At 37.6% G+C, this 14,228-nt stretch overlaps 1 protein-coding gene across 1 annotated transcript; it reads right to left on the bottom strand.

The window, feature by feature from the left end:
* Positions 1–3,153: 3,153 nt before the first annotated feature.
* Positions 3,154–12,950, bottom strand: LOC110940978 (GDSL esterase/lipase At4g16230). The gene is made up of 5 exons (XM_022182552.2): positions 12,621–12,950; positions 12,039–12,169; positions 5,329–5,562; positions 4,559–4,814; positions 3,154–3,493 (listed from the first exon to the last, which is right to left on the bottom strand). The coding sequence occupies exons 1-5, from the start codon at positions 12,865–12,867 to the stop codon at positions 3,270–3,272; spliced, it is 1,092 nt and encodes a 363-aa protein (XP_022038244.1). The 5' UTR covers positions 12,868–12,950; the 3' UTR covers positions 3,154–3,269.
* Between the last annotated feature and the right edge of the window lie 1,278 nt (positions 12,951–14,228).

Below are 14,228 nucleotides of genomic sequence, written 5' to 3'. Positions count from 1 at the left end.
GGCCTGTTGCTGAACAGCCAAGGCCTCCCGGTCAGCTTTTAACTTCAGCAAGTTAGCTTCAAAACTTTTCCTTAAATCACCCATCTCAATATCATGCATTCTCTTCAAATCACTAACCTCCTTCCGCCACGCTGCTTCCTTCTCCGCAAAACCAGCTATTTCCTTCTTCATTGATGCTAGGGAGGATTTCATCTTATCTTTTTTCTTGGAAAAGTCCTCATATTCTTGCATCCTTTGACGAAAACGAGTAATCCCTTGAGGAAGCATAGCCGCAAGGTTGCAGGTGCTTAAAACCATGCGAGACAACATTACGTCATCATCCATCTCAGCAATGGTCTTGTGCACAGAAGGAGGAGCAAGATGCTTAAGAGCATCCTCACAAACAGCAGCATCCTTGAAGGTGTCATCATTTTTTACCAACCAAGCAGGCACATAAGTACCTTCAGGATTCAACCCTTCAACGTCCCTGCTTGAAGACTCCTGAACAGGGGTAGAGACAACCTTCTTGCTTTGAACCTTTTTACCACGAACAACCAACTCCTTGTCTTTCTCAACACCTGCTTCAACTTGATCCTCCGAAACTTCAATATCATCACTCAAATCCACTGGTTCAGTAGACGTGGATTGAGGGCCAGCTTTCAACAAACGACGAGAAGATCGGCGAGTTGAAGACTTGGGAGCATTAGACTTAGTAAAACCCTTAACGTTGGCAACACTAGCATAACCCGTGCCCTCAAACCTTTGCTCGGCAGTCCTAACCACAACATTCTCACCCGGAACAGACGGGGCATCCTCAAAAACAACATCAGAAGTGTCGTCACTCTTGATAAAGTCCAAAGCAGACATAACAGGCAAAAACAAACAAAAGGAAATAAGTCATAAGCAAAGTGAAATAAGAAAAAGGCATAAGGGGAAAATGCATACCAATGCCATTTCTCATTAGCACCGGATCCCGATCGGCTTTCCCCCAAATATTACTAACCCCTAAAAGCACTAACAAATGTTCGGGAAAGGGACGAACCCTCGAAGGGCACCCTCGAATGGCCGTAAGAAAAGCATCGTTCAACTCAGATTCAGAAGGCTCCGAATCATTAAGAACAGCATCTGGATGCCTCCACACCATTTTGAAAGGAACGATAGACTCAGAAACCCAGAAAAAACGATCCTTCCAGGACCCAAGTGTTGTAACCATGGATGAAATAAGACAACTATCAACCTTTGATGTCTCAAAGGTGAACCAGTCACCATTCTTGGCCAAACGAAAAAACCTCCGGAAGAGCAACAAAGAAGGATCGTATCCAAGAGCACGACACAAAACTTCAAAGTGCAAAACCCTAGCCATCCCCTTCGGATGAACTTGCCCAAAAGAAACGCGATAATACTCAAGCAAGTTCAAAACGAAAAAAGAAAAAGGGTAGCGAAGATTTGACCATTGAAAATGACGACAATACAAAGCAATCGAACCAGGGTTTGGTTTGTCAACGGAAACATCGCAAGCAGGGGCAGTTGGGTTAAATTTTTTATCAATACCATATTCCAAACAAAACAAGTCTACTTCCTCTTGTGTCATTCGAGAGAATGACTTTGCTAAATCTTTAAGAGCACCCATTTTTGAAGAAACTAAAAACGAAAGATGGAGAAGAAAACTAACCTCAGAGAAGGAAGAGACTTGGAAGAATTGTGAGTAAAATGGAAAAGGTTTACAAAAGTATAAAATAAATATGAGTTTAGGACAGGGGTAATAAAGGTAAATAAATAACTCCTGCAAAACCGCCGCCTGACACACATCAATCAAATCAACTGTCAAAATTCAAAATTCAAAAAGTAACTGCCTTCAGCCTTTCAAACCTCCAAGCAACGAACCCTTGAAACCTTTAAGTAACAAAACATATGCATAAAAGTCAGAAGTCTTTGAGCATACTACCCCAAAAACCTCTGACTTGGGGGGCTGATGACGGGGGTAGCCCAAGACTAAATAAGATGACTAAATATGCAAATGCTTAAAAGGTTGAAAGGTTCACCGGATGAAAAGCTGTAAAGTGAGAAAAGCGAGGAACAGTAATCAATCACATCTGAGAACTCGTCTCACCAACTCACGCCCACAAAATCAGAGCAGGTCTGCACGAATACACGCTATTAACCAGGGGTCTAAAGCCTTCAACCACAAAAGGGGAAACCCTCCATTGCAAACAGGTTCTACTAGTCTTGTACATACCATTTTAGGAGATGTCTTCCCCTATAAGAAGACAGCTCATTTCACTCCAAAGACATTCAAAAACAGAGAAAGATTCCCTCATCTCTGGTCATTCATAGAGTACTTGCTCACCTCCAAGTCACTCTTCATCACATTCACCACACACTCGTTCTATTTGCTTTCTTTTCTGGATTCGAGCTTGCCTCGGAGAAAGAACTTCAAAGCAAATAACAATTACATACTAGTGAACCTCCTTCCACGTTTTGCAAACGTGGAGAGACCCCGCGACCTGCGTTAGGCAAAACTGAACCCTTCAGCCCTTTTGCCTAACCACCTCAGCTACCATCCTCGGTCTAGTATTTGTTGCTTCAACAGAGACAAAGTTGAGTAGAAAGTAAATAGTTTATGTTTGAAGTGGAGAAGACGAGAGAAATTGAAAATTGAAAAAGGATAATAATCAAAGAGTGTTGAACATGCTTTTTGAAGATTGGAGATTGAAGATTGGGAAATGAAATTTGCAGACATGAAAAGACAACACTCATTAACTTATTTAGATATTTGTTTGTTTATTATTCTAATTAAATAAAGGGAAGAAAAATTGTTACTAGAGTTATTTATTTTTTATCTAAATTGTTTATCTGCTAAACTTTATAATTTCTAAATTTTTATCTAGGAAAAATGCAATCCGGTTCTTAAAACGGTCTGACCGATCCGACCGGTCAGACCAGTGAACCAGTTGAATGACCGGTTCGATGACCGGTCTAGTTTTAAAAACATTGATTCTATCATTTAGCATACATATGATAATGTTGACTCAATTGATTGACGCAATTTTATGGAACTATATAGAATTTTAGATACTTTATTTCTTTTTTCAACCAAACAACCTGTAAAATAAAATTTAAATACTACTGAATTCCAGCTACCAAATGCGATATTCTAAGTTCTAACGTTGAAGCAATCAAGCAAATATTATTTCTCTATTTAAAAGAAGTTACAAATATTATAAGGATGGTTCTAATACAGATTAGTTCATAATTCCTAATTATACAACCATCTAAAACTAGGTATTGTTTCAAATTTGGGAGAGCGCTCGAACGTTAATCGGGGAAATATCATTAATCTCTCCATCCAAAATACGTTTTGCAATGATAAGATTGGTTGTTTCAGTAACATGAAACCAATCCCAAAAAACGTACTTTGATCTATCTTGACAAATCTTAGTATGTTGCAAACATGGAACCATACCACCGTGTAAGCCAAGCACGTGGCAGCATGCGCGATCCGCGATTTCAAAACCTACAAAAACACCATCAAAGACAAGAATACGAAAAGAATATATGTAAATTGTCACATTTTATAGCAGATAAAGTAGCTACGGATAAAGGGTGTAAATGAGTTTAGATAGAGCTTAGAATAGGAGAGGTCAGGTGTTCAATCCTCATGGTGAGCAACGTTAGCCATTCAAAAAAAAAAAAAAAGAGTCAAGACAAACTCACTTGCACGAGCTTAGCTCATTTAACTTATGAAAACATGTACTCGTTTCGTTTTAAGCTTTATTTCTAAAGCTTTAGCTCGGCTTATTTGTAGTTTTTCAAGCTCAAATTTGGATCGTATATATATATATTATTTTATAAATATATTTATATACACTTATGATTATACTTTTATATATTTATACTTTTATAGTTCCAATCATGATTATAGTTTATAGTTATAATTATAACTATCATATTTAATGTATTAAACAAATACTATATTAATAATAAATTTGTTTAGTCCTACGAGCCTACTTAGACCATCCGTAATGGGCATAGATTTTTCAAAATTTGCCACCAAACACGCCCCAACACGCCTGACCCCCACCCCAAGGGCGTTTTTGAGCATGATTTTTGAAAAAAATCTCACCAGCGTGATTTAAAACACGTCTTGCCCCTCATTTGTTTGTCCAATCATTCTCCATCTTCCTATTCTTTATCCAATAAGAGTTTTTTTGATGGTTTTTGTTTTATTGAATTATATTACATCTCATTTAACATAATGCCTCGCATCCCCACTACACCCTTTTGTAAAAACGCCCAATAATGCTCCATTGCTGACTGGGCTGCCACATGGCGCAAAACGCCTAGGGTGGGGCATTATTCACCCCCAACGACTAAGCATGGTCTTATCTCAATAAATGAAGTGTGGACTCGTTTATTAAATGAGCATACTTTAGGTCGAGCTTTGGTTTGAACTCGTTTATTCTCGGCTTGATTTGAGCTTTTATCTATTTGGTGTCTTGTTGCAAGCAGTAGCTCGGCTCATCTACATCATTAAAAAATAACAATGGTTCCTTTTTTCTATAGTTTACAAGTTACTCACCGTATGATTTGTAGTTTCGAACTATGTCATCAACCATACCATACACATCCGCATAAATGAATGTTGATCCTTTTAGCGCGGTTGTAAGTTCTATAAGAGTTTGTTTCAACTGGTGATTGTATTGTTGTGCTAGAATGTTTGGAGAAGCTACACATGCTCGTCCAGAAAATGGGTTGTGATCCCTTTCATATGGGCAACATCCAATTGGGGGAATATTTGTTACAACAATCTTCCTAGCACCCATGTAATAGAGACTCTGTATGTAATAATTAAATGACAATTCAAATTAAAAAGAAAATCAATAAAATGGGAACTTGGTATAAAGAACATCCACTCAAGTACTACTTAAACCCCGAATTAAAAATAGTAAACAAGTTTAATTAGCAATTGAATCCAAGGCAAAGAGAGTCGAGCCGAGTTGACTAGGTTTGAAAAAAACGAGCAAAGCCCGCGTTCAAAGTTTCAGTTCGGTGAGACTTCAAGCTGAGCCTGATCTAGCCTTGGCTCAGCTTAGTTCGGCTTGTGGAAAGCCTTATTTTAAACAATTATCGTTCTACTAACGAATTTTGTTTTCTAAATATAAGTTTCTATTTTAAGGGTCTTTTTTTACTAGTTGCACCTGGCTTCCTAAATCTACGTACTAGCCATGCTATTATATCAAAAACCACAACATAAAGATGGAAGACCTCAAGATAAACACTATTAGCACCTTGACTAAATGAGAACTATTGCAAGAATATGAAATTGAAGGTTAATTAAAGTAAGTTTACCGTGAGTTGCTTTCTAAATGCGGAAATCATGGTTCCGATGAATGTTTCTGGTCGTAACAGCTTTGAAAGTCCTGGTTGGAAGTAGTTATTGATGAAGTCGTTTGAACCCGTTGTAACCGTGAAGAGAGCATTTGCAAACAACTTAACTGATGCCGGAACACCAATGCTTGATATTATGTCGTGTCTTGTCTTTGCAAAGTTTTTTAGTTGTGCATCCATAGCGATTCTACCAATCTATAATAAAAAGGGGGAAATTAGAAAATGTACAAAAATGAAACATCATCAAGTCTACTAATTTGATGAGAGAAATTAAACATTATTCATGCTAATGCATATACATTGTATACACTTACAAAATTGCAATCTGTTCAATTATTATTCGTTGTTAAATTTCTAACCCAAGATACAAATTATTATTATTCATTATTCAACATATACAAAAACAATGGCAGAGAATAGTGTTTCTCTGCCATTGGTTGAAATGGGCGGTCGTCCCACCTCTATTTGACCAACCATTTTATTATTTTATATCCACTTTAAAATTACGGTTTTGCCCTCAGTTTAAAATTACACTTTTCTCTCAACTAAAAAATATAATAACCCTTTTGCCAGCAGCTAAAATTACGATTTTGCCATCGGTTCAAAAATTACGATTTTACCCTCAGCTTTTTATTTTATACTCGCTTTAGAATTACGGTTTTGCCCCCAGTTTAAAATTACGTCTTCGCCCCTAGTTCAAAATAAAATTATACTTTTGCCCTCAGCTCAAAATTAAAACTTTTCCCTCGATTCAAAATTATGATTTCACCCTCAGTTTAAAATTACTTTTTGGCCCCCAGCTAAAAATAAATTTATGGTTTTCCCCTATCTCAAAATTACGTTTTACCCTCGGTTCAAAATTATGATTTTCCTCAGTTCGAAATAAAAATATGACTTTACACCCACCTAAAACGAAAATACGATTTCGCCCTCCGTAAAAAAAATTACACTTTTACCCTCAGCCAAAATTACGTTTTCGCCCCAGTTCAAAATAAAATTATTTTTTCCCCCGGCTCAAAATTACGATTTTACACCAGTTTATTATTTTATACCCACTTTAAAATTACGGTTTTCCCCAAGTTTAACATTACGTCTTTGCCCCCAGTTCAAAATAAAATTATTCTTTTGCCCCCAGCTAAAATTTACGATTTTCCCCTCGGTTCAAAATTACGATATCACCTTCAATTCAAAATTACGTTTTTTTTGTCCCCAGTACAAAATAAAAATATTGTTTTCCCCTAGCTAAAAATTAGGATTTTACCCTCGGGAACAAAATTTTGATTTTTCCACAAGTAAAAATAAAAATATGACTTTGCCCTCAGCTAAAATTCGTGTTAAGGAGCTGCCTAACACTCTTTTTACATTTTTTTTCTAGCAAAACTATGGTATCGTTTTTTTAATTGGTTAAAAATTATTCGGTCATCGCCCCGCAACGCGAGCGGGGCAACACCTAGTTATTATACATATGATAGATATATATTATAAATCTTGCAGAATTAAACCAAAGCTAGCTATGGCATTTAATCTATTTCAAACAATTACACAAGAATATAATTTATTACTTATAAATTAAATTTAGTAATAAGATTTTAAAATAAATTTAACAGTTAAATGTCATTCTAGTCCCTGTGGTTTAGGTTATTTTGCCAGTTTAGTCCAAAGGTTTGAAATGTTGTCATTTTAGTCTAAATAGTTTCAGACGTTGCCATGTTAGTCCACTGGATTAACTTTGTCCATTTTTTCTGTTAGCTAGCAAGCAATTCGGTCATTTTATATGGCCGAATTGTCCTTCTAGTTAACAAAATTCCATATATAATGACCGAAATGCCCTTCTAGTTAACAAAAAAAATGAATGAAGTTAAACCAGTGGACTAAAATGACAACGTTTGAAACTATTTGGACTAAAATGACAACGTTTCAAACCTTTGGACCAAATTGGCAAAATGGCTCAAGCCACAGGGACTAAAATGACATTTAACACTCAAAATTTAAAAAAAAAAAAAAATAATTTTTACTATTAAGTTTTTTTAATATAAACATATGTATTTTTAGTTGTTTTATAATTTTATTCTAGATATACGAAATTATATAAATGAATATTTGATTTGTATATGGTGTATTCATTTTGATTGGTTCCTACAATCCTCGCAGTGTGTTATATATATTCTTTTACTTTACGTATACTTAGGTGTTGTGGGTTTTGTCACTGCCTTGGTTCGATGTCCAGTTCCTTCGTAATTTATTTCCTCTTTCAGCTATCCTTTCCACATCAGCAATTGGGGGTTTAAACACGTGTGCATTTCTTAGTGTTGTTTAACTAATATCTTAGTCCATGCAAATGCTTCATGCTTGACAAAGGCTACTTCTCAAGAAAAATCGTCATTCAGAATGGAGAAAGTATTATTTATGAAATTATTTTGAGCATGCCATTATTTGTGAAGACTGTTTTCAAAACAGCCTTAGTTCTGAAAAAAAACTCCTACACTAACTCATTATTATATTTTAGCTTATTCGTGGAGGATGGAGTATCTCGGGTGGGATGTGCAAGTAATTTGGCATAAAAGTATGATTTACAGATACGCATCAATCTTGAATTTCCAACCTTAAGACCATGAATAATGAGCATTATAGGGGGCTTGAAGGGTCATGTCAAGTATAATGCCTAATGAGGAACAAAATTGGAAAGTAATAATGGAATGAGAGCATTAAGGGGCATGATGAAACAATGGTTAACCGGGCAGGGTTAACACACTGGTCTCGTCAAGAAGGGTTAATCCCTTCCTCTCGGAGATCGCTGGCTGGGTCACCGGTGGATGATCTCCTGCACAAGGAAACAAGCCGTGACTCGTAACAAGGAGGATGGGGTGGGGGGTGCTCCTTGTTACCACTCTCCGGCGTGAGAATCAGTAGTTTGCTTGGGAAGCAAAGCAAGATTATAGTAGTAGTTAGAGAGTTGTGAAGAGATACCTCAAACCTGGTTTGGGGTCGGTATTTATAGCCGAGGAGTGGAGGAGGAGATTGATGGATGGGCTGACGACGAGCTGCACCGTTGCAGGTGTGTCAGTCTCGCCGGCCGTGGGGGTTACGCCACGTCAGCCCATTGCTTTAATAGCTCTGACAGGGGACTGTCGCCGGCGCCACTTGCCTCGTGGTGTCAGCCACTTGCCTGGCGTGTCAGTCCACTTGTTGGATATGCAGGGTGCGGTGCGAGCCGCATCGCTACATGCGGTAACGTCTGAAGTTACCGTGTCTCTTACTTGTGATCAAGAAATACGCGAGATGCGGTGTTGGCCGCATCATCGTATGTGGAGACTATTTGCTCGCTTCCCTTGTCGTGACGAAAATGGTCATATGATGCGGTGCCAGCCGCATCGATATGTTCATCTTCTTTCGTACTTGGGTCAAGCTATTCATCTTCGAACCGAATGGGTTCGAAGGATGTGACCGCATGGGTGCGGTTTGCTTACTGGTAGGGGTTTGTTTGATGCGGGTAATGGTCGTTTTGGGACCATACCCCTTCAAGTCCCCCCAGTCTAGTGTTGCTTCCTTGTGCAAGTTGCACGTGGGAGGAGTACTGGACTTATGGTGTAGGAAGGTAGTGTGGCAGTCTGGAGAAAATTTTAGGCCAGATCAACCTGGTGATCTGGTAAAAAATCCGGCTATGCCTCTTCCGTACCGGTGAAGGGGTTTCGCTTGATGCGAAATTCTCAGCCGTTGCATGTCATCAGGTGGGTTGCCACCTGTTGTTGTGTTGAAAGCCTGTTAGGGACCTTCATAGTAATGCTGCACAAACTTCGAACTAACCTCTTGGATGGTGGTTCGAAGGTTTGCACATGTTTCGAACCTCTTGGAGGTGGTTTCTTCTTCGAACCATTTGCCAGAATGGTGCACGAAGAAGAAAAGAAAAACTTGTAAACCAACCTTTGCGGTCAGGTTTGAAGGTTTTGGATGTTGTGTTAGAACTTTGCTCAAGTTCTATGTTCAGCATCCTATGATGAGATGACCATCCCTTTTTTGTTGGGTGTTCGTGTTCATCTTGATAGCTCTCAAGTAACCGTACGTTCTTTGCGGTTACTTCGTTGCGTCATTGTTGGCCGTGTTTGGTCGAACAATGTGGATCTAGACTATGGGTAAATAAACATGGTCATAGGCAAGGGGATGCCCATCGTTGTTTATTCCATGCGATCCATTGGTAGGTAAACAAAGTCCTAAGCAGACTTGTTACCGCGGTCCGTTGGCAGGTAAACAAAGTCATAGGCAGACTTGTTACCGCTGTTTGGACACTTGCTGCTTGATAAGTGCTTGTTTAGAGCACGTATCTGCGTTCTTTCTGGAGCCACTTACCTTCACGCTCCAATACCGAGTTTATAACGAGGTAGCCTCGTTCGGTGATGTGGAGTGAGTTTTGCTCTTCCGTAGCAACCACTCTGCGGAAGCTATGGTTATGTCTGTAGCTCTTTATGGGTGTCTGCGATGTTGCAGTCCCATATTCGCTCAAAGTGTGCTTGTTGCACGGATGTAACTCTTGAAGGTTCAGGAGTCAGGGCTGCTGATGTGCGGGCGCGTAGATTTCGTTCCTTCTTTCTTCTGAAGAAGTTGTTCATGCACCCTCTGTGGTTGTGAACCGGACAGGAGGGATTTGAAGCTTGAAGAAAAGGAAGGCAATGCGCTTTGCCTGTTCCTGAGATGCGGTTCAGTCCAAAGAACAACACTGGTTCTGAGCATCTGACACATCTGAATGGGTTCATGTGTGTCACTTCCGCATATTTCACGTGTGCTCGTGAGTGATGCGGAAAAGGTAATATATCCCTTTATAGCATAGATAGATATATTTCTACCTATTTTTTAGGGTATATAAAATAGGTAGAAATATGGTGTTGATGTGGCAGAAAATGTCCATTAATTAGAGGGCGTTAACCATTACGGATGACCTAAGACTTGTTTAAATAATTATTTAAATTGCTAATACATAACCGTAGCATATTGAATAACCCGCACATTTTAGCTTGAAAAATGTAGAGGCCAAATTGGGATTAAGAACTATGATTGATTTTTTTTATAACGGCAAATTTCTTTTATTCCATGTCGTCTATGGGACTTGAACGCAAGACCTCTCTCTCTCAAGATGTTTAAAGGCTTTGCCTTTGCCAATAGACCACTACCATTGGTAACTATTATTGAATTAGCTAGAGTGCACGTTTACGCACATGGTTTTATTTGTCTTGGGCTAACCATTATTGATTCGGAATTTGAGTCTTAAATCTTTATATGCCCATCTAGGTAATTCACGAAAGATAATAAAGAAAAAGCAAAGAAACTCGAGGATTGAATTAAATGGTAAAGCTGAGGTTTTGTATTAGCCGCATAACAAACATTTTTGGGTGACGTTATGATAAACATTTGCGCCACACTTTTTACATTTTAAATTATCCTTTAAAAACAACAGTTCTGTAAATGCTGTAAATGTAAATTTTTTGTTAGATATTTTACTGTAATTGGGACTAATTTGGTGACCAAATAGAATTATAATAGAGTAAATTACTTTTTGAGTCCCTGTGTTTTAGTGGTTTTAACCACTTGAGTCCAAAATCAAAAAGTTTAACGTACTGAGTCCCTAGCCATTTATTTTATAACGTTTTGATTCCAATTTTGTTCATTTTATAACGATTTGAGTCTAAAAAATTGGACTCAAAAGGGTAACATTTGGACTCCAAAAAACTCAAATGGTAAGAAAATGCTTATAGGGACTCAGGTCGTTAAAATTTTTGCTTTTGGACTCAACTAGTTAAAACTACTAAAACACAGGGACTCAAAAAGTAATTTATCCATTATAATATACATCAAAAAAGTTAGGATGTGCGAGAGTGCACGCTTATTCGAGTTGTTATAATTCCGAGTGTTAGGGGATTGCAAAGGGCAACGCCCTCTTAGTGGGGGTTCAGGGGCAGCGCCCCTGGGAGCAGGGTCAAAGGGGCAGACCCCTGGCTGGGGTCGAAATTATTTTGATTAAAGTGCTTTGTAAAAAATGCCTGACAAATTTATTTTTACAGAATTTGGACATTATTCTCGGAATAAAAATGAAGGCATTTTGAAAGCTTTTCATTCAAAATTAAAAGATAACTGTCAAATGCAGTTACTCATCCTTGACCCAGTTTTTTGGTTACAGTTCTACTGGTCTATTCACGAAATTTAAAATACACATATTGTTGTTCAATTTCTCGAATCAGCGTTGTATTCGATTAAATTATTCAGGATAATCACGATATAATTTGATCTGAGAGTGATCACACGTCTCTCTCTGTGTTATACAAAATTCCCAAACATTTTTAGTGTATCTTTAATAGTCCATTATTGGCGTTTTTGAACTTTTTGAGGAACGACATCAAATGGGCATGTGAGGAGGAAGGAAGAAAGAGAGAGATATTCATCCCTTTAGAAGATAAAGATTTAGAAGATGTTTTTTTATTACTTTAGAAAGGTTAATATTGTTTTGGTAAGTGAATAAATAAATGATCTTAAAAAACAAATTAAAATGTTCTTTGTTTATTTATTTATTTTTTTGTCACGGAAGTGGCTTACTTGCTGGTTGATGGTCGTCTAAAAGTGGCCGGGTAAATTTAAATGGTCCAATATCTAGTGTACATATATAAAGCTGTTTCAATAAAACTTACATAATTTGCTCCTGTTGCATCCAAGATTCCACTAGATCCAGATGCATAATTCACACCTTGCAGAATCACCGAACCACGGGTGCTTGGAGCCAGGTACGGTGGAGGGAAACTTTTGAAGCCCAAGGATTGTCCTAATGAAATAAATATTAAGAACTATCAAACCTAAACACAATAGCATTCACAAAGGGGCGTTCGTTTCAAAGCAAAAATATATTAAGAATTGTGAAAACTGCATAATTTATTTGAGTGTGTTACATAAACCGCTAAAATTTTTCTCTCCCACTGCTTTAATTATCTTTTATGCACTAGGTACAAGCAGTGGCGAAGCTTGACAATGAAGACGCGGGGTTGAAAACGTATATACCCAAAAACTTGTATAGGAAAGTTACATATATAACACTACTGAGCGAAAAGTTCGGGGGTTCCCCCCCCCCCCCCCGGGCCTCTCTTAAGCTGCACCACTAGGTACAGGTGTACAATATGGCGCCCGTGTTCTCGTAGTTTTCAACATATTATTGGTTCTGAAATGAACGTGTCCTTACATAACTGTAAAAAAAAAAATAAAGTGAAACGAAAAGTCACCTAAAATGTCACCAACAGTTCTTCCATTTGTAAACCGTCCTGTTGGTTTCCCAAAATCAATCCCGACCGGCTTATAATTGGCCTTGGAAAGAGTTGTGATGTAGTTATTGTTGCCCACATCGACTAGCGAATCACCGAAAATAAAAATGGCTGAAAAATTTTTAGGCACGCATGCCTCTACATTAACCAAGATTATGAAGGTTGTAGTCGTAATGAACCAACAACGCAACATCGATCTAAATAACATTTCTCTTCAATAAAATTTTGAAAAAAAAAATGAGCTGATGGTTGAAAGTTAAGAACACCAAAACGAATATCATATGTATCAATATCATGAATTGGTCCAAAATTTATATAATGCACAATGATTTCATGCCGTTATGGATGCATGAGTTTTGGACGAAATCTCCTTGTTGAGTAGATACAAAAGGGTTGGTAATTTAAAGGGTATTTGAGAAATTCTATATACGGAGGGAGCTTTATGAAATATAACAGAGTATGAAAATGAACCAATTTTAATGACTTTGTTTTACTAAAGCCCAAAAAAGTAAAAACCATCTGTAAGCCAAAAAAAAGTAAGAACCATTTCTTAACATCGCATCATAGCCTAGTGGCATCTTAGGTTTGATTCCCACAAGCGGTTTTTTTTAGATTTATTGGTTTTTCTTCTGAATTGATATATATGCATTATTGCAGAGGCGCAACTTTCAAGGGGCCGGGGGGGACCCCCGAAACTTTTCGCTCAGTAGTGTTATGTATGTACATTTCGTATAGAATTTTATAGGTATATACGTTTTCGACCCCCCAGTTTTATAAAAAAAGTTTACTTATATAGAATTTTTAGGTCCGGTGACTTCCGACCCCCCAGTGGAAATGTTCAAGCTTCGCCACTGCATTATTGTCTAGTGAAGATGGATATGATCAGGCGGTTCCGTTGGTGCCACGATGATACTACAATGGTCCGTTAGTGATCCAAAATTGCCGTTGAGTAATATTTGTCGTTCAAAAAAATATCAATGACAATGCATTAATGGACCGGGTGATATTAATAGCGGTTTACCTCAGTCTTGGTCTCTTGCATCCCAATTCCTCTAGCACGACATAGAGTTTGTATTTGATATTTTTTTTCTGTAGAATCTGTTATTTGATTAGTTTGTATTTGATATTTTTTCTGTAGTATCTGTTATTTGATTAATTCCGTTTAACCATATAATAATAAATGTGTTAATTGTGAATTATTTAGAGTTGTGGGTTATCAATTTTGCTTTATGAATTTCGATTTTCTTCGATTTGGCACCGTATACCAAATATAGATTCTTGCAATAAAGATAATTAAATATTCATCGAAAATATTATTTTCACCTCCCTAAGAACATATTTGGATTGCGAGTGGTGATTTAGTTATACGTCAATTTGTCCAATGGTTTGGAACGGTTAAAAATTTGCCATGTCAATTTAGGGATGACAAAAAAGCTTAAGCCCAACAAGTATACCTGAAAATTAAAACATATGGGCCGGGAATATCCAAAGTCCGACGGGTATGGGATTAAAAATTTCTGGTACGGATATGGGATTCAGTGATACCCAGCCCGTTTACCCGAATAATAC

Source organism: Helianthus annuus, chromosome 5, assembly GCF_002127325.2.
Source record: "Helianthus annuus cultivar XRQ/B chromosome 5, HanXRQr2.0-SUNRISE, whole genome shotgun sequence".
NCBI classification, from domain to species: domain Eukaryota; kingdom Viridiplantae; phylum Streptophyta; class Magnoliopsida; order Asterales; family Asteraceae; genus Helianthus; species Helianthus annuus.
This window is presented reverse-complemented; position numbering and strand designations above follow the sequence as displayed.

Bases quoted from the DNA above. Each gene is read 5' to 3' on its own strand.
- LOC110940978 (XM_022182552.2), bottom strand. From the start codon at position 12,867: ATGTTATTTAGATCGATGTTGCGTTGTTGGTTCATTACGACTACAACC. The intron at 5,563-12,038 runs GTAAGTTTTATT...TTTTTATTATAG, and splicing joins ATGCAACAGGAGCAAATTAT to ATTGGTAGAATCGCTATGGA. The intron at 4,815-5,328 runs GTAAACTTACTT...TATTACATACAG, and splicing joins CATTTAGAAAGCAACTCACG to AGTCTCTATTACATGGGTGC.